Source organism: Setaria italica, chromosome VII (genome assembly GCF_000263155.2).
Source record: "Setaria italica strain Yugu1 chromosome VII, Setaria_italica_v2.0, whole genome shotgun sequence".
NCBI lineage: Eukaryota > Viridiplantae > Streptophyta > Magnoliopsida > Poales > Poaceae > Setaria > Setaria italica.
In genome coordinates, this window is record NC_028456.1 from 29,544,470 (window position 1) to 29,565,796 (window position 21,327).

Sequence of the window (21,327 nt, forward strand, 5' to 3'; positions counted from 1 at the left end):
CAGCCTGAGACTCCCAACTCCTGCAGCTGTAACGCTTACCAACCAAACTCCGGTCACTGGGTAAGTGAAAAGTAGAGAGGATGCTTTCGGGATCGTGCCCGCCGGCTCGATCAGTTGCCATCTTCCGAGACTTCGAACTCGAAGGCCACGCACGGTCGCGTGCCACACAGTGACTACACCGAAAAACCTCGTGGTAACGGACTAGCCTAGCCTAGCCAGCCTCGGGGCAGAGCAGAACTCAGCGATGCCATTGCCAACCACACAAAAATGCAAACGAACAAGCAGCCACCAGCCAGAAACAAACGCTGACATCGCTGGCCAGCCCCCAAACCCGAGCAAAAATACGCGGCGAGTGCGCCGGGCCGGGCGCACGTCGGCTTCCGCTACCCCGGTAATGGTGGCGTCGCCACCACGGATGCTTGAGCACCGGATCAGGAGTGCGAGCAGGTGAGTGCGTTGTATGATTGCGCCTTGCCCGGGAGTGGCGCCAGTGGCCTCATGTCAAGGTCGTCGCCCTGACACATCACCTAGGTCGCCGCCCTGACACATCGCCTGAGGAAGTCCAGGGACGGGATGATGATGGGCTAGCTTAGGAAATGGATGGGATTATCGTTTTACTTTTTAGTAGCAGGCTAGCAGCAGCTAAGCGTAAGGATAATGAGCTAAAACCGGATGCAATTCGTGACATGCGATTTCCAGTAATCTAGGCCACGATGGGCTTCAACTTTTACACCATTACCTGATCCTTTCATCAAGAACAACTCAGAAGCTTCTAGCACGATGTTCTATGAAGCATTGAACTGCTCGAAGTCCTATTTTCTTTTCCAGCTCCGAAGTGATAGGGTCGGTCACGAGGTCAAGAGACCAACGACTCCACAAAGACTTTTTGGACGTTCGGGTGTCATCTGGAAACTTCTTGAAAGCATAGACATTTCTACTGTACACGCCTTGCCATCAGAAGTATACCAGCATCAAGCCTCATTAACTACTGGTTGGAAGTGTCATTACACACCTCGCCAAGTCAGGGCCAGTGTGAAACAGGTAGGTACACCATGAAAAACCAGTTCAATATCGGCAGGCAAACAAAATGTAATGGAGGCATCTTGTCAGTTGTCACCGGACATAAAGGTATAGCACGTATAGTAAATAATTTGGTCTAATGTACAGATGTCTCAAATTTTTCTTGGGCTGTTTAGTTCAACATCAGCAAGAACTCCACAGAGAAAACACTATGGCGGCCCTCATATTGGTGAGTGCGCCTTTCATTGTTTTGTAGTAGCTTTACATAACAAATATACAACATATAGACCTGGTAGAGAACAAAAGAGGGGAAAAGAAAGCAACAACGACGACGGCACACCGCGTATTTTACATACAAAATGTTGTCTGTGTATACCTGCCTGATCTGTAAGCTAAGAATTTCAGCGCTTCTGATAAGTTAGCTTGCTAGCTTCCTATTTAACAAAATTAAATATGCAGAGGCCCTAAAGGCTGCTGCATGTGACATCAGAACAGTGATTAAAAAACCCGGCAATATGAGTGAGTGAGAAACAAAATTGAAGCCTTTCCATGTCAATCGTCAATATCCTGGACCCATTGCAATCCTGGATAATGCAACATTTAAATTGAGCTTGTACATGATAAGAATGAGGAATGTAGGTTGAGTTAATAAATTAAACCATATGAGAGGAATGCTGGGACATCAGAAACAAACCTGTTAGTACTGACTCCACTGCTGAATTCGGAATCAGCAGTCCAACAATTCGTTGGCTGTCATTTGTTGTCACTAAACGGACAACACGTATTCTCTTGTGAACCTGACGAACCTGTTAGATTACAGTGACGAAGCATAGGACATTAATTAACACTCAGACTGTGAGAAATCAAACCGTAACTTCATTATATTGTTGGTCTCCTAGAATTATCCTATGTTTGGTTAAACAAAGGAATACTCCAGGTCAACAAGATCTGAGTTCTGAAGGGCAGGAATAAACTTCACCCCAAAACAGAAAAAAACAAATATTTTAGGTTAAAATGTCTGAAGTCATCAATAACAAGGTTTATGCTGTTCTACATTCAGTTTGTTACTATCACTTTTTTGTTGATATAGTATATAACTATATACATAAGTTTTTTTCCCAACCATATATAGTTCTAAAATTTAAGCTCTAATGCATAGATAGAAGTACCAGCTTAAACAGACACAAAAGGTACCCATGTGGGTAACTTGTTTGCAGTCTATCCGGCTAGCCCCAATCCATCTCCATCCTCCAAGGAGATTATGCCGCATGGCATCTATCTCAGGAGAATTATCACAAATAGCTGCCACCCCCTCAGAAGAATTATCACTAATAGCTGCCACCATGGCATCACAACTGCACTTGAACCTTTTTCTGATTATCCCGCATCTTCCTGCTCACATTTGTTATTTGGAGACCATTATTTCTGGGTTCCTTCGACAGGAATCATCAAGGCATATTGTTCTCCTTACTCTAAGGAGTGCAGTGTTATAAGTGGTTTGTACATCTAGTTGGAACTAACAGACCATAGAGGGGCCAATACAAAATATAGGTAAGAAGCCATGTCTTCGAATCAGATCAACCAGCTGAATATAGAGGAATCACATCATAACTCAGCATAACAACTAGCAACAATACAACTTGCAAATAGTACGCATAGAAGTGAACCTGCTTGGCCAGGGCCTTCTCTATTGTACCCCAAACTGGAAGTATGAGGCCACCCAGTATATTAACCTCTTGCAACCTTCTTCCTACAGTACAGTAGCTCCCAATTTTACATTTAGATCCATGCATACACTGAAATGAGGTAAAGAGGGACCAGATCAGTAATGCAGATAAAAGAAAATAAAGGTACAAAATAAGCTCATCAGCTACTTGGTCAAACTTTTAACGAAATTAAGGGTGTAAAGGGAATATGGAAAATAAAGTTAGTCACAAATTCCATACAAGGACTAATATAGAATTGGTCCAGAAACATATAGCTATTCACCATACCAGTACCTCCAGAGATTTGCATACTGAGGCATTATGCAGCTTGAAAACCTCTGGAGGCTAGACAGCGAGATGTTGCTTGCATAAGGAATAAAATGAAATAAAACATGCCAAACACTCCATCCCTGTGCTGCGACATCATATGCTTAAAGTTTTCCACTTCACAAAACATTGATGCCTGAACATAACTTTTAGTTCTAAGTGCAAATTAATAACACAAGTACGAGGCCCTTGCTAACTTGCATCTCTGTGACCTGTGTAGGCTACACAAGTTACCTACTGATGAAAGACTCCCGTGACTTACAGATCATCAATACTTAGTGTCATGTTCAAAGACCAAGGAAACAGAATTTGTGATATTACCTGCTTCGATGAAGCATCATACTCTTCCTGCCATCCTTTACTAACTTTGTCCATTGATGACACCTTCCTGTACTTGCTTTTCAGTTCAGTTAAAGGCATATCCCTGCAAGAGTAAAATGGAGTGATAACAAAAACTAGGAACTTCCATCCTTTAGATCAGATATGAAACCTGCTAGGCTGTATGAAGTGTAAAATTCTAACACTACTAAACCTTGCCAAGAAAAAAATGATGAACCGCAAATACCTTAATGCTTCACCAATAGCAGGTCGGATTATTTTGTACATTCCTTCAGTTGAGCTGGTTCAGAAAGAGTTAAGAATGACTCAGGTTGTAACATTGGATCAAATAACAAGCACATTACATAAGCCTCTTTTTTCTATTCAAATTAAAATCACTGTCTCTCATACATGCAAGTTTCTGTCACTTGTATATTGTCAAACCTCATTCCAGCCTTCCTCGGTTGCCAACAGAAAATTTTTAACTTTTATTCTTGTCTCTTCTTTTTAATGAAAGGTACCCCATAAAAGATAGATTCTACCAAAAAATCAAAAATGAATTTCTTGTTTCTAGGTTCTTACTAATCTCTCCTGCTCTCCCCATAGATGTATGTGGACTTTATTTCAGAACATTTTGCATTGCATGGCCAAGGAGGGGTACAGCACCGAGCAGCAGACGCAACAGCCACCCAATGCACATGTATATCAAAAATTTGGTTAGAGTAGATTATTAGAGGTTAAGATAGATGATTTGCTAGAATTATGGCTTGTCTATATTAAAGGGGGCAGCCGGCACCTTATTTGGGATTAAGCAAGAAAAGATATCAATCTACTTTCCAGCCCATTCTCCTACACCTTCCCCTGTAGTGCGGCTGCAGGCTAGCGAGGTCTTGCTACTTGGGTTCATGGCCATCTAAAGTATGCCCATGGCATTGCACATGGAAGAGCCAAAAAAAACAAAGAATTAATCATCATCCAAAAGATCAAAACATACCCTTCAAAAGCTAGAGTGAAGTGCCTTCTCCCCATCCATTCCCTTCTGGACTCATAAAACCCATCGTTTGATGAACCAGCACCATCTTTCTGCCTTTCGTCAAGCATCGCTTTTGCCGACTTTACGCATGCACATGTTCAAAAAAGGAACTAAGCAGGTAACCAGAGTACAAGACAATTCTACAATTACATGGATTATACTTAAATACAACTATAATGCTGTCTGAATTCTCAAGGAAAATTATTAGCTCCTACACTGCCTCTGCTTACCTCCCAAGTAACTCCCCGATCAATAGTGAAAGTAAATAGTACCGTCAAAGCACCAGATAAGCTATCAGTGTGAACAGTCTGCATGGAGAACATGCATTGGTGGTTAATGAAAATCGAGCTTCCAAAGCAAATATCATCTCACCAAAACATTACCTTGGGTGATTCTTTCATTTCAGCATTCTTAGCTTTGATATAAACAATTCCAGAATCTAGTTGCCCTTCTATCCGTGCATTGTGAAGGACAACATCAAGTATACTTGTAAAAAGATCAAACAATCTGTTCCAAAGAATGTGTTAGAATGGTCGAAATGGCTATCTAAAGATATGTGGATTGTGCAGCAACTCACCTATTCTGGATGTTTGGAGCCAACCCCAAGAGACGGTTGAGAAAACGAGCAACATCGTGCATATCTGAATCTACAATCCGACCAGAAAGCTTCCCTCCATCTTTTCCATTGCCTGATGAAAATCATTTAGTGAGCCATAATATTTATTACCTAACTATATGTAGAACATAACACATACAAATTATATAAAGGAACTTGACCATAAGGCTAAAATGTTCCCCTGGCACTGCTCCTTAGGTAGATGGTACCAAATCCAAGGCTATGGGGCACGCTAGCCATTATCTAAGGGAGGAAACCCACTTGACGAGCAAGACCAACTCAGAAGGCTCCTAGACGGGAGGCTCAACCAACTCGGCAAGACCTCAGTTCTCACATACAAATTGTAAATTATATTTCTCAAGTGCTGTTCAATCAATTATCAATTTTCTTGATGATTTTTTAAAGGGCTAGTAAGAAATAAGAAGTCTGTCAAATAGGAGATACAGAATAACTTCGGACTCAAATACCAAGGAAAATTAACAAGTATTACAAGCTTCTAAACAAGGATCAAAGGTAAACCATTGATCTTCAATTTAATAATGACAAAACAAGAAGACAACAAATAGTAGGTATCAAGCACACGAATTGTCATTATGTGAAAACGAAATGGCAAAATATAAGTAGTTAAGCACCTTCAACATGAAGCAATGAAATCACAAAGGTTAATATGCTACCAATTTACCAGAACAAGCATACAACTTGAGTTAAAATGGTATTTTTATTAACTTACATACGACAGCATCCCTGATAATTCCAACTGATACTAGAGCAGCTTTTGCTTCATTGATGAATGCTTGGATGCTAGCTTCATCATCAGAACACCCCGGAGGAACAACTGGAAAAGAATCCTGGTCACCTTAAAACCAACTCTTAGAATGATGTATGCACGAAAAAGGAAATAGTTCAAAAAATTAATTGTGATAGTATAAACCTGTTCCATTATTCCCCTATACATCATGGTTAACGCCTTTTTCCCATAATTACTATCATAGTTAAAAGCACTCAAAGAAGGTCCAGCCCTGCCAAAGTAGAAATCTAGCCTCAGAAATGTTTTGACTGGTGTTATTGCAACTTAGAAACCAGTAAAAACCTGCGATCTCCTTGTGTCAAAGCGCCAAGAGACTCCAGCCTTTTTGCCACAATTGATGCAAAGCGCTTTTCACCGCCGAGATTTGTAAAAAGGAGCCTACAGTTGAGTTCCAATTTTTTCAGATAAATAACCAATATATGCATCGTGCAAAACAGTTTGCAATGTGAAAATAGTAAACATGTCAAGAACTGAGACTGGAGCCCTGGGCAACCAATATATTTTAGGGAAAATACAGTGATTTCCCCACATTAAATACCACCACTTCATTATGTCAACATTTGACTGATGCACAATACTCTAAGCATCATATTTGTGAAAAACTCCTTTCCAAATAGACAGCTCAATAGGACTGCCCGTATAAATTTGCTGGTTCTATAACAAACCAATCTTGACAAAAACAAGCCCATATGCATCCTTAAACACGGGATATGAAAAACAGAGGACGTAACTCAAATTGCTGCATATAATGCATTGAGAAGTCATTAGTTGTTCCAGGTTTGCTGGCAGCCATCAGTATTTACCAGCACTAAAAGTAGTTCTGCACCTACATTAATATGTTGGCAAATCAATAAATGTTCTAACTTCTAGCTACCCTTGCAGGTGCTTCCTTGAATGACTCAAAAAAACTCCAATCTGGGTCTACATCATTCAATTTTCATTTGCAAGGAACTAATACCACACAAAACCCACGTTCATGAGTGGCATACATCAACCGACAGACGTGCAAGAAAGACAGAATGTTCATGTAAATAAATATCATACCTATATTGAGGTGCAGAAGTTTGATTAGAACGATGGGTTCTCCCAAACTGCTGTATTGCACGGTCCGCGCTCCAAGGGAGTTCAAGTGTTATGTGTACTCTTCTTCTCTGCGAAATTAATTTAAGCAGTTTGAGAATTATTCTGATAGATTACCCTATGCCATAGTTGCAACATATGCTAAAATGGAGCAACATAAGACCTGATTTTTTGCCCTTCTATCAGCATGGAGAGAAACACCAGCAGATCCTGCTTCAGATATAATTGCAATTAGTTTTTTGCTGTCCATAAACTGCTGTTTTTCGTGCATATTAATCATCTCCATTGAGACTTCTTTCCTACAAGCAATGAACAATATACATGGGATTCGTTGAACCAGAATATAAAACATAATGTCATGAGTAAGCTATCTCACGCGTTCCGCGCCTGATAAACCACGCCTTTTCCATCTGAAGCTCTTATTAGCATGCCACGACGTCCCGTTATTTCTGCGACATTGTCAGGGCCCCCCAGCTAAAAAAACAAATATGAGAACTTCTTGATCAGACATGAATGAGATCTTATGTGCCTAATCATCTGGCTTACTGTTGCTTTAAGTTCTACGATAACTTATGAAGTGAAACAGTAGAACACAAAAAGATACTAGATGATGAACAGAAGTTAGAGAAACAAAGCAAACTCAGTGATAAAGATCTCATATCAGCCAAAATGGATGTCATAAAGCATAATTATTTTAGTAGGCACTAGGATGTCATAAGCCCATTGCTTTGAGATATATTAACACTGCTTATGTCATAAGCCCATTAGGACCCATAAGATGGAGGAAGGGAGCAACACATGTTCCTCCTTAGTGCCTGCAGTAGTGTTCATCAGCGCCAGTCATTATGGTTGTTTTGTCATCTAAGAGATTAGATAGATTGAGTTGTTATCTATTTCCTTTAATTTAGGGATAGGTTCTTTAAGGTTCAAGTCATCTTAAGGATGGGTTTGTACCTCTCTTTTCATAAAGCAAGAAGATTATTCTCAGCTGCTGCTGTGGTGCAGCTGCTGGTAGTCAACCTAATTGCACCACTTGAGTTCAGGGCCATCTAAACCTAGACAATGATAGCTTAACTTATACCAACCACCCCTTATTCAAATAGTAAGTCCAGTAGGGCCTCGTTTAAATTGGAGGAATTCCAAAGGAATTATAGAGGAATCCATTCATGTGGAAAGGCTTTTGCAGTTTAGCATTTGGAACAAAGGAGTTCCTGAGGAACGGCTACCATGTGCGAAATGTAGGAAAAAGACATCCACGTGGAACTGATTACTACATTCTGATTCTCATAGAATTACTCAGAACTTGAAGCTCTCCATGTGGGACTATCCCAACACTACAACTGGGCCACAAGGGCTACCACAGATTGGGAGAGGGTGTTATAACCTTGTCAAGTGGTAATCAATGTTTCTTTTATATAAACTAATAATTAATCCTAAATCTGTTCTATTACTACCCCTTTTATGCCATACATGAACAAAATGGCCGTAAAATAACAGAAAATCAAGAAACAACATGGATTGTAATGTTCGACATTATTACCAGGGATAAACAAAACTACCTGATCGATGATATCATCCAAAGGATTATTAGGGAGATCCAAGGAACGTATTATATCCAAAATCTTCAACTTCTTCTCTAGTGCAGCGTCATACCTGACAAGACACAAAGCAATTAGCATAAACTGGGGACCATATGATTATAAGGTAGTAAGGGTCTGATTCATCTAACAAATACTCACCTCTTTGAAAAATCAGCAACATGGGCATCTTGCTCTTTTTCCTCATCTTCTACTATCTTGCATGTGTAGCATGCCCAATCATCAGTCATCATCCCAGTCCAAGGTGGTGTTAGACAACTTGGGTGAACATGTCGAGAACAACCAGAACAATGAAGCAACAGGCTCTTTTCCTGACAGATCAGATATTATTATATAAAAAGAACTTCACAAAAGAAAGTTAAAAATAGAAATAGCTCTAAACTTTCAGAGGGCTTTGAACCTTTTAAAGTTAAGAGGCATTGTATTGTTCTGCAAGCATTCTGCAGCCACAAGTACACAAACTAGTTTTCGGCATTATTATCAAGACTCGGCCACAGATGTTTCGTATACAGCCAGGGCCATGGTAGGAAATATGAAAAGAAAGAATCATGACTACAGCAAAGGCACTATGCATAGTGCACAAGAATAAATAGTACAATCAAATATGGAAAACAATAATTATGAATGCAGGCAATGCCATTAAGCACACAAAGAGGTATATCACCCACGATGGAGTAAAAAGGGAATAGAATAAATGCAAATAACTCTGTGTTTAGCATAATATACTGTATAATATATATAGTAGGGAAGAAAAGTCACCTCCTCTGTGTTGCAGATTTGACACATGTGGAACTCCTCATCAGATTCTGTTGATTCATGATCTGATTCAGCTGAAACATTTTATAGATATTAGCCATATTAACGTTGTAATCAAAAGCATCCATGCAACAATAGAACTCCCTCTGATCAGAAACCTAAGCCGTTTAGGACATTTCACATGGTCTACAAGATGACAATATGGTATTTTGAATAAAAAGAACAACATACTATGAAGACATTAGAATGATTGTCCTTGTAGCATCATGTTCTCAATCTATGTAATTCTTTATATATTGATGGTTATCTTTGACTGACACAAATACTTGTTACTTTCTCTTTCTTTGGGATATTTTCTTCTAGTTACAATTTTTTTCAATACACAGCTGTACTCTAAGCGCACATGATACACCATGTAACACTTGTTTGCTACATGGTCAAAAAGACGAAATTAAAACCATGTCATCACCAGGAACTTACAAGGAGAATAATCATCGGTGTCGTCATCACTCACATCTACCATTTTTGCTACTTTCCTTATGCGCCCTTTAAATGATACATCCAGTGCAGAATGGCGCTTACGCTGGATCTCTGTGACTTTTTCTTCACCTAAAAGATTTACATAAATAAAATCACTATAGAGCAGGCAAAAGAAAATATCATAAGAATTGAGAAACCGGTGCAGAAATTTAATATAAATAACTAGGCACCATGAAAATATGAATACCCTTTTTTACCAGATGCTAAGCACTCTTTGCTAGATGAGAAAAGTCCAAACCCTGGAGCATATGTTTGCTTATGGAAGTGGAATATATGATGTGTATATTTAGAGGAAGCAAAGTCCATTGATCGTAAACTTGGAAGTGCCAGCATTCCAAGTATTACACAGCATTTGCAACGAAGTTGGACCGAAGGATCGTAAAAACTAGGTAAGATTAACGTGCTGGAACAACCACAACAAACCTTGCTGAAAAGAATCAGGTTTTGGAGGCAAAGGGTAGTTTTCTTCGACAAGCTTTAAAAGAAGCTCCCGAGGACCAGAAACAAAATCTTCCATTTCAACTCCCTGGTTCAAAATACAAATAATAAGTATTTAGATTATTGGAGTATTAATCTAGTTTGCACGAATCTGTGTTTACTACAGAAGGGCAAAAGAAAATTTCAGTAGAAGAATGTGAACAGACATATTTGGTGACAGCTTCCTCAGTTCGAGCTTCTCCAGTGCTCTGGAGACCAATCACCACACATTTGTTCTCTGCCAAGGCCTCCTTAGCTAACCTCACAACAGCAGGTACCTTTGCAGACATGCACATGTGCCTGAAGAAACGCTGCAAAACATAGTCCATCAGTTATGAAGCATAACAAATAGCAAGTACTCCATCCATCCAAAATTATAGGTCGTTTTGGCTTTTCTAAATTCATAGCTTTCGCTATGCATCTAGACATAGTGTATATCTAATTGCATAGCAAAATCTATGAACCTTAAAAAGCTAAAACGACCTATAATTTGGGACGGAGGGGGTAGTTAAGCATGTTAGGCAATTCTACGAGACTCATTATACTACTATTAAAACTATTTCTCAATTTTAGCTATGCCAAAATAGGGGCCATATAATGTTGTGAAACTCTGGATTGTCAAGGGTGAAGTATGCAAAGGCAATAAAATTGCTTAAAAGCTATTTTGAAAGCGTAAGGAAGCAATACCTGATGGCTGGCCCAATACAATCGCCATATTTGATTTGAATTGCCTTTCTCTTCAGCAAAGAATTCACTTGCTGATATGAGCTCAAGGCGCAATTCAGCCCAAAATTCAGCCGCCTTTCTGTACATGTTCTGCATCGCAAATAAAATTATAAAAAGATGAAACTGTATCATGAGCTATATACGGATCCACAGCCTAGGAAAGCTAAAGTTGCATGTGGATGTCACTAAAAAACAACAAAGTTTTTTAGTCCTAAGCAAGTTGGGGTAGGCTTCCACAAAAATAAACAATGAATAGAAATAAATATGTTGTCCTGCATTTGCACAGGATAGAGGAATTCGGTAGTCTTCCAATGGGTAGGCACACTATATGTAAACATAAAATAAACTTTTTTTCTAGCTCTTAACTTGCTGTACATAGATGTTTCCTTTTATAAATTTTAATGTGAAAAAAAAATCGATAGAAAGAGCTCAGGTAGTCGTCACCCTTTACGAAAAATCATTCATAGACAGAGGAAAACATTGATGCAGTAATGAAAATGAAAGGGCACAGTGACAACGTCACCCGGTAAATTCGTAAGGCAGGGAACATGATTTAACTAAGTAAAAATTCAAATGCGGAAAGCTTGGCAAATGTGTATGGTTGTACCATCATTCTTTCCTCAAGCGGAGCCTCCACGATATCAAAATCAGCCCCCTTATAACTTAGAGTACGGCATACATACATACCCCTGCAACAATTTAATGAAAGCAGCACTCAATAAGCTGCACTGATAAATCGAGTGCACCAGCCACTACTTAAGACAGAAAAGGTTGGATGAAATCATGAAAACTAATCAGTTCCCATTTACACAAAGCACAACTGAGACATGGTACCCATTACAGGTAACAGGTGGACTCTTCATATACATAGCGACTGAAATTTGGCGGAAGAAATGCTACCTAGCTTTCATGTCCATGGCAACAAGTTCAAGAGCCCCCACACCACCTTTCTCAAGAGCACCTGAAAAGTTCCCATAAATATGAGCAACCACATTTGGTAGGCTAATACTGGAATTGACAGAGCATACAAAACTAAATCAAGGCATGTGATTCTTAAAGTACAACAACTAGCACAATCCTAAATGAACCATGAAATAACAAGTGATTATCATAACAACCTAACCAAAAATCCAGCACTATACCCACTTCTTAGATGGTAGTTTATACTACCTCCGTTCCTTTTTAAATGACGTTCTGACCAAAAAGTTTGGCCTGTTTCCAGTACAACACTCCTGTCCGAAACGACAAACATTCGCAGAGGAAGAATTAACTATCAGTGCAGTTGAGTTACCAAGAGCAGCAGTAAACCAAAGTTGTCCCAACAGCTCTTGCTAGTATGGTATGTTTTAGTGGGCAATAAAAGGTATGCTCATTCCAACTGAGTCAGCCTTTACTTATTATACTGACACGCTGCAATATCTGAAATTCCTATAGAAGTCTATCATGGCCATAATTTACTGTCTTTTTTTGACATAAATTACTGTCCATTATTGGGTCTTAGCACCACCAGTATGTTTGCTGCCAGCATGGACGCATCAATTACTTATTAAGTGCAAGTTAATATGATAAAAGAAATTCAAACAAAAGGAAAGGTTCACTTAAAAAGGATGAAGCAGCAAACCTAAAAATTGTGTAAAATTATGAAATGATGTTCCTTCACCCCAAAGTCCAAGTCGAACCATATAGCCCAAATTTCGTGGTTCTGATGCACCAGTTGCTGAGCAGTAAACAACCCGAGCCTCAGGTAACTTTTCCTGTGATGTTTGGTCATGTTACAATAATAGTCTAAGTCCAAGCAAGCATGTTAATCTTACAAATATATCAAAGATAATGTGGCATTTCATAGAATAGTCCAACGAAACTTTTTTTTATGGCAGGCAAATGAAGGAGAAGAAGGAATTATAAAATTGTAACATTTCTTGTAATGAGATGAAGCTTGAATTTTAAACAAAGTTGTAACATTTCTTGTAATAAGATGAAGCTTGAATTTTAAATAGCTATGAAATTTATATTGCTTCATTTAAAAGGAAGTTTCAGGTGCGAAACTGAAACTAGGTTTTCCTAACTCTCTGACAAGAAAGAGTAGAAGGTCCAAACTCAAAGTTGGATTCAGTTAATGTGTGGTCACTGATCCATGCATGAAACCCAAAAGAAAAGGTCCATAGATGGATCTTCTCCTAAAGAACACCCTTTAAATAAAAGGGTTGCTACCTTCACTATTACTACATCCGCATTTATGGTATGTTTTACTTTAATTTTGGCATGCTGCACATCTAGTACCATGGAAAAATTTATGCCCAAAGTATTGAAACAATAGCATGGTACGCCTCCGTTAAAAGGTCAAGCTTTGTAAAGAGCACAATTGCAATGCTGATTATGTCATCAGTGTTGCATGTAGCTGATGGTTTAGTTAAATGTTTACCCAAGTTCTTAAAATACAACAACTACTAATAAAAGATCTAGTCTAGTTATGTCTTACCAAACATACCTGTTTAACGTATCTGCATTACCGCACCTGATAGTTGTATTAAAAATGTATTCTCTCATACTTGGGAAACCCCCAAACTTTACACGCAGTGACACATTACTAAAACATGAACATTTATATTGACTACAGTTTTAGTCTCTGGAATTTAACAGAAAGAATCAGATTATGGCATCACCTTGAATGTAACCCTATTTAAGAGTACATGACCAATATCATCACAAGCACTTTTTCAGTATTAAGCATAGTTTTTTTTGGTACGTCACAATAACTCACTAAACTGAAAATATAAAGATGAAAGGTTTTTGTCCGGACAGATTACAATAAGCTCAAGCTTATAAATCACACCTGGATCTCAAGAACTGCTTTTCCCGTGCGAGTGGGCTGGCTCCCTGCATCAGGAATCAGATTTTTGGCCTTGTGGCACTGCAAAAGACATTGTTTCAGCATACACAGCATTATTTAGGTATGCAGATCTAGCTATAAAATGCATATTATACGACATGATGATAATTGAAATCGAATACATAACCTCATCAAACACTAGGAGACCGTCAAACTCGTGGCCACACCATTGAACCAATTGCTGTAAACGGGAGCGGCCTCTCTCAGACGATGCTATTAAGCTGCTATAAGTTACAAAGATTACCCCATTCTTAATCCCAATGGCCTTCGAATCTAGCTTCGAATACGGTAACTTATTTAAAGGGTGCACTGCATAAGACATATACAATATCAGTTGCCAATATAACCATAGATATAGACAAATCAATCTGCTACAGCCAGAAGGCAAGTTCGTCTTATAATTGAATATGTTGTATACATCCTTTGATGTTGCAAAACTTCATCAAGAACTTCCAACTCCCAGAAATAATTTTAAAAAATGTGTGTTAGGGACACCACTGTTGATTCAGGCCGTTTTTAGAGTAACTTTAATTCCTGATCACTGTGTCACACTAATTCAATCATTTCTAGATAAATATTATATCAAAATCACATACTGTTGAAGGTGCAATACAAATCAAATTGCAAGAGTGAAAAGGCCTCACACCTTGGACACACTTTGCACCAACATCATCTAAATCTCTTTGAGCATCATACTTCAGGTCAGAACCAACAGATACCCACCTAGAAATTGCAACCAATAGCAAATCAAGCAATGAAGAAGGCAGGTATAAACATAAGAAGTTGTTGGAAATTCATCACAATTAACTGATGAATGTGATTTTTGCCAAGTCTTACACTGCCTTATGTCTTCCCTGCTGCCAATTTTCCCAGATTAATCCAGCAATCGTTCGACCCTTACCAACACCAGCCCCATCACCAATGAAAAAACCTGCTCTATCACCAGTAGGGAGATGATGAAGGTGCCGCTGTCATACAACAACACAAATATTTACAAGAGGAACGACATATAAAAACTTCATAGAATAATCATAGGATGGTAACCAACCTGACAAGCGTAAACTATTGTTTCGATTTGCAAACAAGACAATGCCTTCGTATCATCCAATTCATCCATGATATTCAAGTTGTAAGTCGGCTCAGGAGGTTGCACAGCTGATAAAGAAGAGGTTTCTACAACTGGATCTGGATGAGGTAGACCAAGTGATAGTTTCGGAGGCCTCTGGAAATTAGTGTAGGCATAGCAAATTCACAATCAATTGGATAAAAGATTAATGTTGATATCTATAAGCATTAGAAAGTAAATCTTCAAGTCCTTAATCAGCATCAAAGTCAATGGAAGGAGTACTTACATAGTCAGTGAAAGTTTCTCCAACTGTGCCACCTTCGTCTTCTTCACGCTCAACATCAATAGCAACCTGTTTAATAAAGTCCAAGTAAGTTCAAGGCTGCAAGCCTCTTAATACAACATATGAAGCAACCATTAGGACCTGAGGAAGTAGTATGATAAAACATAGAAAACAAACTGAACGTTTGTGATAAAATGGCATTGAAATTGTGCAAGTTTGCAACAGAATACACATCCTTCAACTAAGAGTATACCAAAAAAACATGCGAAGGTACATAGACAAAATATTACCCCATTAATTCAAAAAACTGAAAATGATTACTAATCAGCCAATTCAATTACCACAAATAAAAGCATATGCCCCCAAAAATGGAGCACCATGCATGCTGAAGGTAAGAAGCAGTGCACAATTCAGCATTTGTTGCCTATGTTGACTGCTACAAATTGATAGAACATACAATTTTGTGCAAAAAGTGTATCAATTGAATTCTGTTTCAGTATAGAACTGATGTATCATATAGAGAAGCATAATGCCTCTCCATATCCCGAGCAATTCTGATTGTCCCGACGATTGCTTCGCAAGGCACTGACACGGTGACAAAACAACATACCTCATTGATCTCCTCAGGCTCAACAGCAGGCAGCACCATAGGAATCGTCACACCAGCCACCGGTTGCAGCGGCTGCGCCACGCCAGGCGGCAATATGGGGAGGAACGGCACCGGAGACACCTGTGTCGTAAGCCCCGAGGCTGGGGCGGGGCCCGATGGCGGGGCGCTGTTGGACGAGGCAAGGAAGTTCTGGAGCTTGGCGTGGTCCACGGCGAGGTCGACGCCGCACTGCGGGCAGCGGAAGCGGGCGAGGCCGTGGGGCACGTTGAGGACGGCCTGGCAGTGCGCGCAGGGGAGCTGGATCTTCGTGGGGTCCACCCCCTGAGCCGGCGGCGCGCCCTTCCGGGGCTGCGTAGGAGGAGGGAAAGAAGGTTTCGCGGGGGATTTGGGCGGAGGCGACAAGGACGAGGACGAGGTGGACTTGGGCATGAGCTGCGGCGGGAGGCGCTGCGCCATGCGGCACTTGGGGCAGATGAACTCGGTCACGCCGGGGCCGACCGCGAGGACGCCGCGGCAGCCGGCGCAGCGCACCTGCACGGGCGCGGCGGCCGGGGAGGGGGACGAGCCGCCGGCCATCGGCGGCGACCGCACGGCGAGGGTTTCGGGGCAGGGGAGTGGGATGTCTGGTCTCGGTTTCCTTCCTCGCTCGGGAAGAGCAGGAGAGAAACCGAAACGGCACAGCCAGAGTGGGTTGGTTGGTCTGGCCTGGTATTTGAAGATTTCGAGGCTGGTTGGGTGCCAAATGGAAATTGAAACACGAAGAAAACTTGCCTAAAAATGAGATTTTAAGCTCCTCCGAAAAAAACTGAAGTTTAAAATTCCTTTCTGTTTTTGTTTTGAGCAGTATATTTCTATGTTAAATACTTCCTCTACTTATAAACTAGTGATATTTTGGACTTCAGCGTGGTCTACGAAACATAATTTCAATTAGTACGTTTTGTTATAAAATATAACAAAAGTATATCTTGAAGAAATTACTTTTAGATAAATCTACTTATATCATTTTTTTAAATATGAAACTCAACATGTTAAAATTAGTGTGCAATAATTGATTAGACTTGTTGAAATTAATCGTAGATGGAGGTAGAATGCTAGAAGTACATGAAAAAATTAGATGGCATCTAAATTGGAGATAGAGGGGACTCAAACCTGCGTGGATACCTCCCACCCTAACCAGTTGAGTTAGGCCCGCTTCCTCTGCTAGTAGTACGTAACTTTAATTGAGTTATATTTCGACTTTAAGCAAAGAGAAATAGAATATTCAAGATGAAACATTTACTAAACGCACATGGCAAATATATTCACACATATGTCAAGTTATATACTTAAAATATGGAGTCGGCATACTAGTAAAAGGGAGGCATGGGCGCATGGGGATATGATCCATGTAGTAATGATATTTTTGGCTTGAGGAGTGACTCCAACCGGGTTCAGTTGGTCCAGCATGGACATGCTAGAATCATATGATCCTCTGTTTTTTGTTTGGTCTAAGGATGGAAAGGCCTAGCGCCTCGTTTAATTTGAAGTACGGACTACGGAGTGGCCTTGAACCTAGTTTGGTTTGAGAAATGTGAAATGGTATTTTAAATATTTTCGCACACATGTCGCTTAACCAAAAAAAAAGTGAACAGTAGTAAACAATGACCTAACACATGAAGCCCCCTATAAAATTACTCACCAAAGTATCAACCCAACAAGTCTCAAACGTCCATCTCAAATATATCAATGAGGTAATCATTTAATTAAATTGTTCAAAAAATACTGCAACAAGAGCACAAACTTTTAGGTGTTCATGACACAATAAATGTCAAGGGCTGCTTGCCATTATTAGGGCATGTTTGGTTTCAAGGTGTTAAAATTTAAACATCGAATGTTTGGATGCTAACTAGGAGTATTAAACATATGTTAATTACAAAACTAATTGCACAGATGGACGTCTATTAAGCCTAATTAGTCCATGATTTGATAATATGGTGCTACAGAAATCATTTGCTAATGATGGATTAATTAGGCTTAATAGATTCGTCTCGCGAATTAGCACAGGGTTCTGCAATTAGTTTTATAATTAGCTCATGTTTAGTTCTCTTAATTAGCATTCGAACATTCGATGAGCACCTCGTATCCAAACACCCTCTTATTCTTACAACCAGCCAAATAATCACCCTATCCATGTTGCGCGTGTCTTTGAATATTTTAATATGCATAAGAAGCTAGGGGATCATTGGTGCCCCCCTTTTCCAAACAGTGTAGATGCTCGATGAAATAAATGGTTTTTTAAAGAATATGTTAACATGTGTCAATTTTGCATACGTTTACTGTGTGGATAGGAAAATTACTAAAGAAGCCCTCCGTTCCGGATTATAGTTTATTTTAACTTTGTTTTAGTTTAAACTTGTCGAATTTTGATCAAATATATAGAAAAATCTAATTAACATCTACGATACCAAATAAATACAGTAACAAGACATATTCCATTATGAATTCGGTGGAGCTAGTTTAATATTGTAGATGTTGGTACTTTTGTCTATAAACTTGATCGAAGGTAGAGAAATTTAATATTATTAGAATCCCAATTCATATTCTAGTATCTTAGGGTACTATGATACTACCAAACCAAAATGACATAGCTCTTTCACGGTACACAAATACTATTATTTAGTGGTGTGTGTATAAGATCTAACCCTTTATTATTATGGATAATTTAGTAATTATTACATTGTAAAAAGTGACATTTCAAATGGAATGGTCTTCTAGACTTTATGCTAGTGTAAAAAAAATATTATAGTGATGCTATTTGTGTTTTTTTGCTATGATATCCTCATACTACCTATATTATTCATGTATACTACCCATACCACGGGTAAAGTTTTCAGTAGTATATATTTAATCTTGACCGTCGAATATTTTTATAATAGCACTTTTCGAACACTAGTATAGCCTAATATTATGGACCGTAAAAGAGCTCAGACGTATCGATCCCACCTTGCATCCTAATTTTTGTAGCATCTTCATACTACACGAAGGTTCCATACGATCCTACATGAACTTTCATAGTATCCCAATGCTACGATGTTGATGCTTTTGTCTATGATCTCGATCAAAGTTGGAGAGGTTCTGAGCAATGCATCATATCTGATGGTTTGCTCGTGCTAGACGCTTGACCATCTTTACCGGCCGGTCAATATTTAGTTATTTACAGGTGACAATATCCAAGAGCTTCCGAAAGCTGCTCCTGGTTATAAACAAGCTGTGAAGGAAAATAGAACTCGGCATGCTTCAAGAACTGCGAGGTGCCCTATACTCTATTTAACTGTTTCTTCTGCTCCGGTTCCAGGTGGCTCAAAGCCCCGGGTAGTACTGGCAAAGCCATGCTAACTTATTCCGACAGATTCATGGCACTAACTCACTAAGTTCCTTCATGCAAGGTAATAAAAGGTCTCTTCACTTCAACTGATCAGCACCCGAGCAACGCCAATGCCAGCATTTAGTCAGACAGAGGTCACCGCCACCGAGTTGGTAGCCTTGCCTGCTCTCCAGAACTGCAAGAAAAACATATAAACGTAGTGAGCTGGCAGTTGTTTGGAAAGGCATAGCGAGCTGGCAATAGAAATGCATGAGACTGTGAGAGTTGTAGGACAATATGCGCAACACCTAGAGAAAACTTCAGGTCTAATGTGCATCATGCTGGCCTATATTCAGCTGACAGAAACTGAGAATAGATTATGTGATCTATCTAATGTGCTTTCAAATCTGGGAAAAATTGTTGCAGAGTTCAAGCAGCGTGTACTACCATGTCAGGAAAATTTAAATAATATTTAAATAGGTGTGTTTACTGCATTTTTCCTTAAGGTTTGTTATTTATATTTAGAAATTGCATAGAATATTTGCAAAAAATAATATTACCTTCTTTGGAAGGATATTCAGGGGGGGTTGCGAGTTTCTATATATGTGACGACAGCAGAACTCTGGAGCATCTTCAGGGAAGGAAAAAAGCTTCGCAATTAGATATTGCAGCTTAATTTCAACTGTAGAGAACACAATACACGTTACCTTGTTTCGATGAATGTTCAGGTTGACGTACTTGGCCTCTGAGGGGTTTGGCCATGAATGGGGGCAAAGCGAACATCTTCACGAGCGGAAAACCTGCCGAGAAGCAATGGTATCAGCAATTCAGAATTGCAACAATATGTTTCTAAGGGTCTTCTTTTGGTCCACACCATGTACATGTACATGTACATAAACCCTTGCAATTATTTTACATGGTATAAAAGTTTCAAAACTGCAGCTTGTTCTGAACTGTGTGAAATACAATATTACCTTCTTTGAAAGGATATTCAGGGGGACGGCCTTGCTCAAGCAATGAATGCCTACCAGCTTGCAAAGCTTTCTCTGAAGAACAGAGTTTTTCAGTCATTCCGTATACACATAATCAAGTGTTTTGCAAAGTAATGAAAATCCGTAACAGAATCAGGGATGTTCTTGTTCTCGTAGCTTGCATGCTTGGACGATCCAATGAAATCATAATATACATGATATTTAATGCTACCAAATCATAGCCTCTATTAGCAGAAGAAAGTGCACAGACGCAAGGGTAACAAAGGAAGTTAGAAAGAACAGAAATCACTCAAAACCAGAAGCAGAGAAATATACTCTGTTTAGCACACCATTATCAAGGTAACTGGAAAGCAAGCAAATTAAGAGTGGATACAGAGGGAAAACTAGCCGTACGTACCAAGTAGTGCAATCAATGGCTCCTTTTGTATCGTTTCTGATCCTGATAATGAAACTAATCAGTCAGTAATAAGCACAACTGTATATTACTGTATGAACCAAGAGGTAAACACATTCTTCCAGACCAACAGCATACGGCATTATAGTAGATGGTATTATCTAGAGATGCCAATAATACTGATTCCAATTCTTCTATCAGAACATGAGGCTAGAAAAGACAGTACTATATAGAGATATCCAGTAATAGCAGTATGATACCTGAAAAAACAGTACTTCCCCCCTGAATTGAAGAAGGCAGCCTGCACATATTCAAGATTCGATATTTTTACAGTGTCAAAAAAGAAGATGCAGAAACATCAAGGGAGTCCCAATTCATATGCACGCTGTACCTCTTCTTCAGCTGAAGATAGAACTGGGCAAGATCGGTTGATTGTTGCCGTCATAAGTTCTTCGCAATACGCCTTCGATGAAAGCTAGTGAAATTCCATCACATGACCAGCAAGCCGACTGTTAATACTGGGATCTGCAAATGCCATATAATGGAACAAGCTTGCACCACAGCACCAGTGCCGTGCGCACAAATTAAATGTACCTGGATCCAATGGGCGCAACGTGGTGCAGGTTGTTCGGGCCGCGAGGGAAATGCAGCCTGTCCTTAAGCTCGGGAATGTTGTTGGCCATCTCTTCGACCATCTCCGCCGCCTTGTTCTTGACTAGTTGCCACTTCAAGAAGGCCCTGCAG

General features: G+C 39.6%; 1 protein-coding gene and 1 long non-coding RNA gene across 2 annotated transcripts; both read right to left on the bottom strand.

Annotated features, from left to right (window-relative positions):
* Positions 1 to 1,129: 1,129 nt before the first annotated feature.
* Positions 1,130 to 16,525, bottom strand: LOC101763734 (protein FORGETTER 1). Its single transcript, XM_004976699.3, has 32 exons — positions 15,855 to 16,525; positions 15,248 to 15,313; positions 14,944 to 15,117; positions 14,733 to 14,863; positions 14,542 to 14,618; positions 14,023 to 14,204; positions 13,839 to 13,916; positions 12,627 to 12,759; positions 11,906 to 11,966; positions 11,613 to 11,694; positions 10,967 to 11,095; positions 10,447 to 10,590; positions 10,226 to 10,328; positions 9,743 to 9,871; positions 9,266 to 9,336; positions 8,648 to 8,817; positions 8,468 to 8,561; positions 7,285 to 7,382; positions 7,072 to 7,207; positions 6,873 to 6,979; positions 6,111 to 6,206; positions 5,952 to 6,039; positions 5,751 to 5,868; positions 4,982 to 5,093; positions 4,788 to 4,911; positions 4,635 to 4,712; positions 4,366 to 4,484; positions 3,619 to 3,672; positions 3,375 to 3,477; positions 2,688 to 2,816; positions 1,715 to 1,826; positions 1,130 to 1,604 (listed from the first exon to the last, which is right to left on the bottom strand). Exons 1-32 carry the CDS (start codon positions 16,428 to 16,430, stop codon positions 1,573 to 1,575), a joined length of 3,906 nt encoding a protein of 1,301 aa, XP_004976756.2. The 5' UTR covers positions 16,431 to 16,525; the 3' UTR covers positions 1,130 to 1,572.
* A 2,467-nt stretch (positions 16,526 to 18,992) lies between these two features.
* On the bottom strand, positions 18,993 to 21,318 carry LOC111258040. Its single transcript, XR_002678667.1, has 8 exons — positions 21,178 to 21,318; positions 20,975 to 21,058; positions 20,844 to 20,884; positions 20,587 to 20,628; positions 20,172 to 20,243; positions 19,905 to 19,997; positions 19,758 to 19,828; positions 18,993 to 19,393 (listed from the first exon to the last, which is right to left on the bottom strand). It is a non-coding gene; the product is annotated as an uncharacterized LOC111258040 (long non-coding RNA).
* Positions 21,319 to 21,327: the final 9 nt, after the last annotated feature.

Coding starts and splice junctions, on each gene's coding strand:
- LOC101763734 (XM_004976699.3), bottom strand. CDS start 16,430: ATGGCCGGCGGCTCGTCCCCCTCCCCGGCCGCCGCGCCCGTGCAGGTG. Junction 11,967..12,626: donor TAATTTTACACAATTTTTAG/GTTTGCTGCTTC, acceptor GGAACTTTTCAG/GTGCTCTTGAGAAAGGTGGT. Junction 4,485..4,634: donor ATCGGGGAGTTACTTGGGAG/GTAAGCAGAGGC, acceptor GCATGCGTAAAG/TCGGCAAAAGCGATGCTTGA.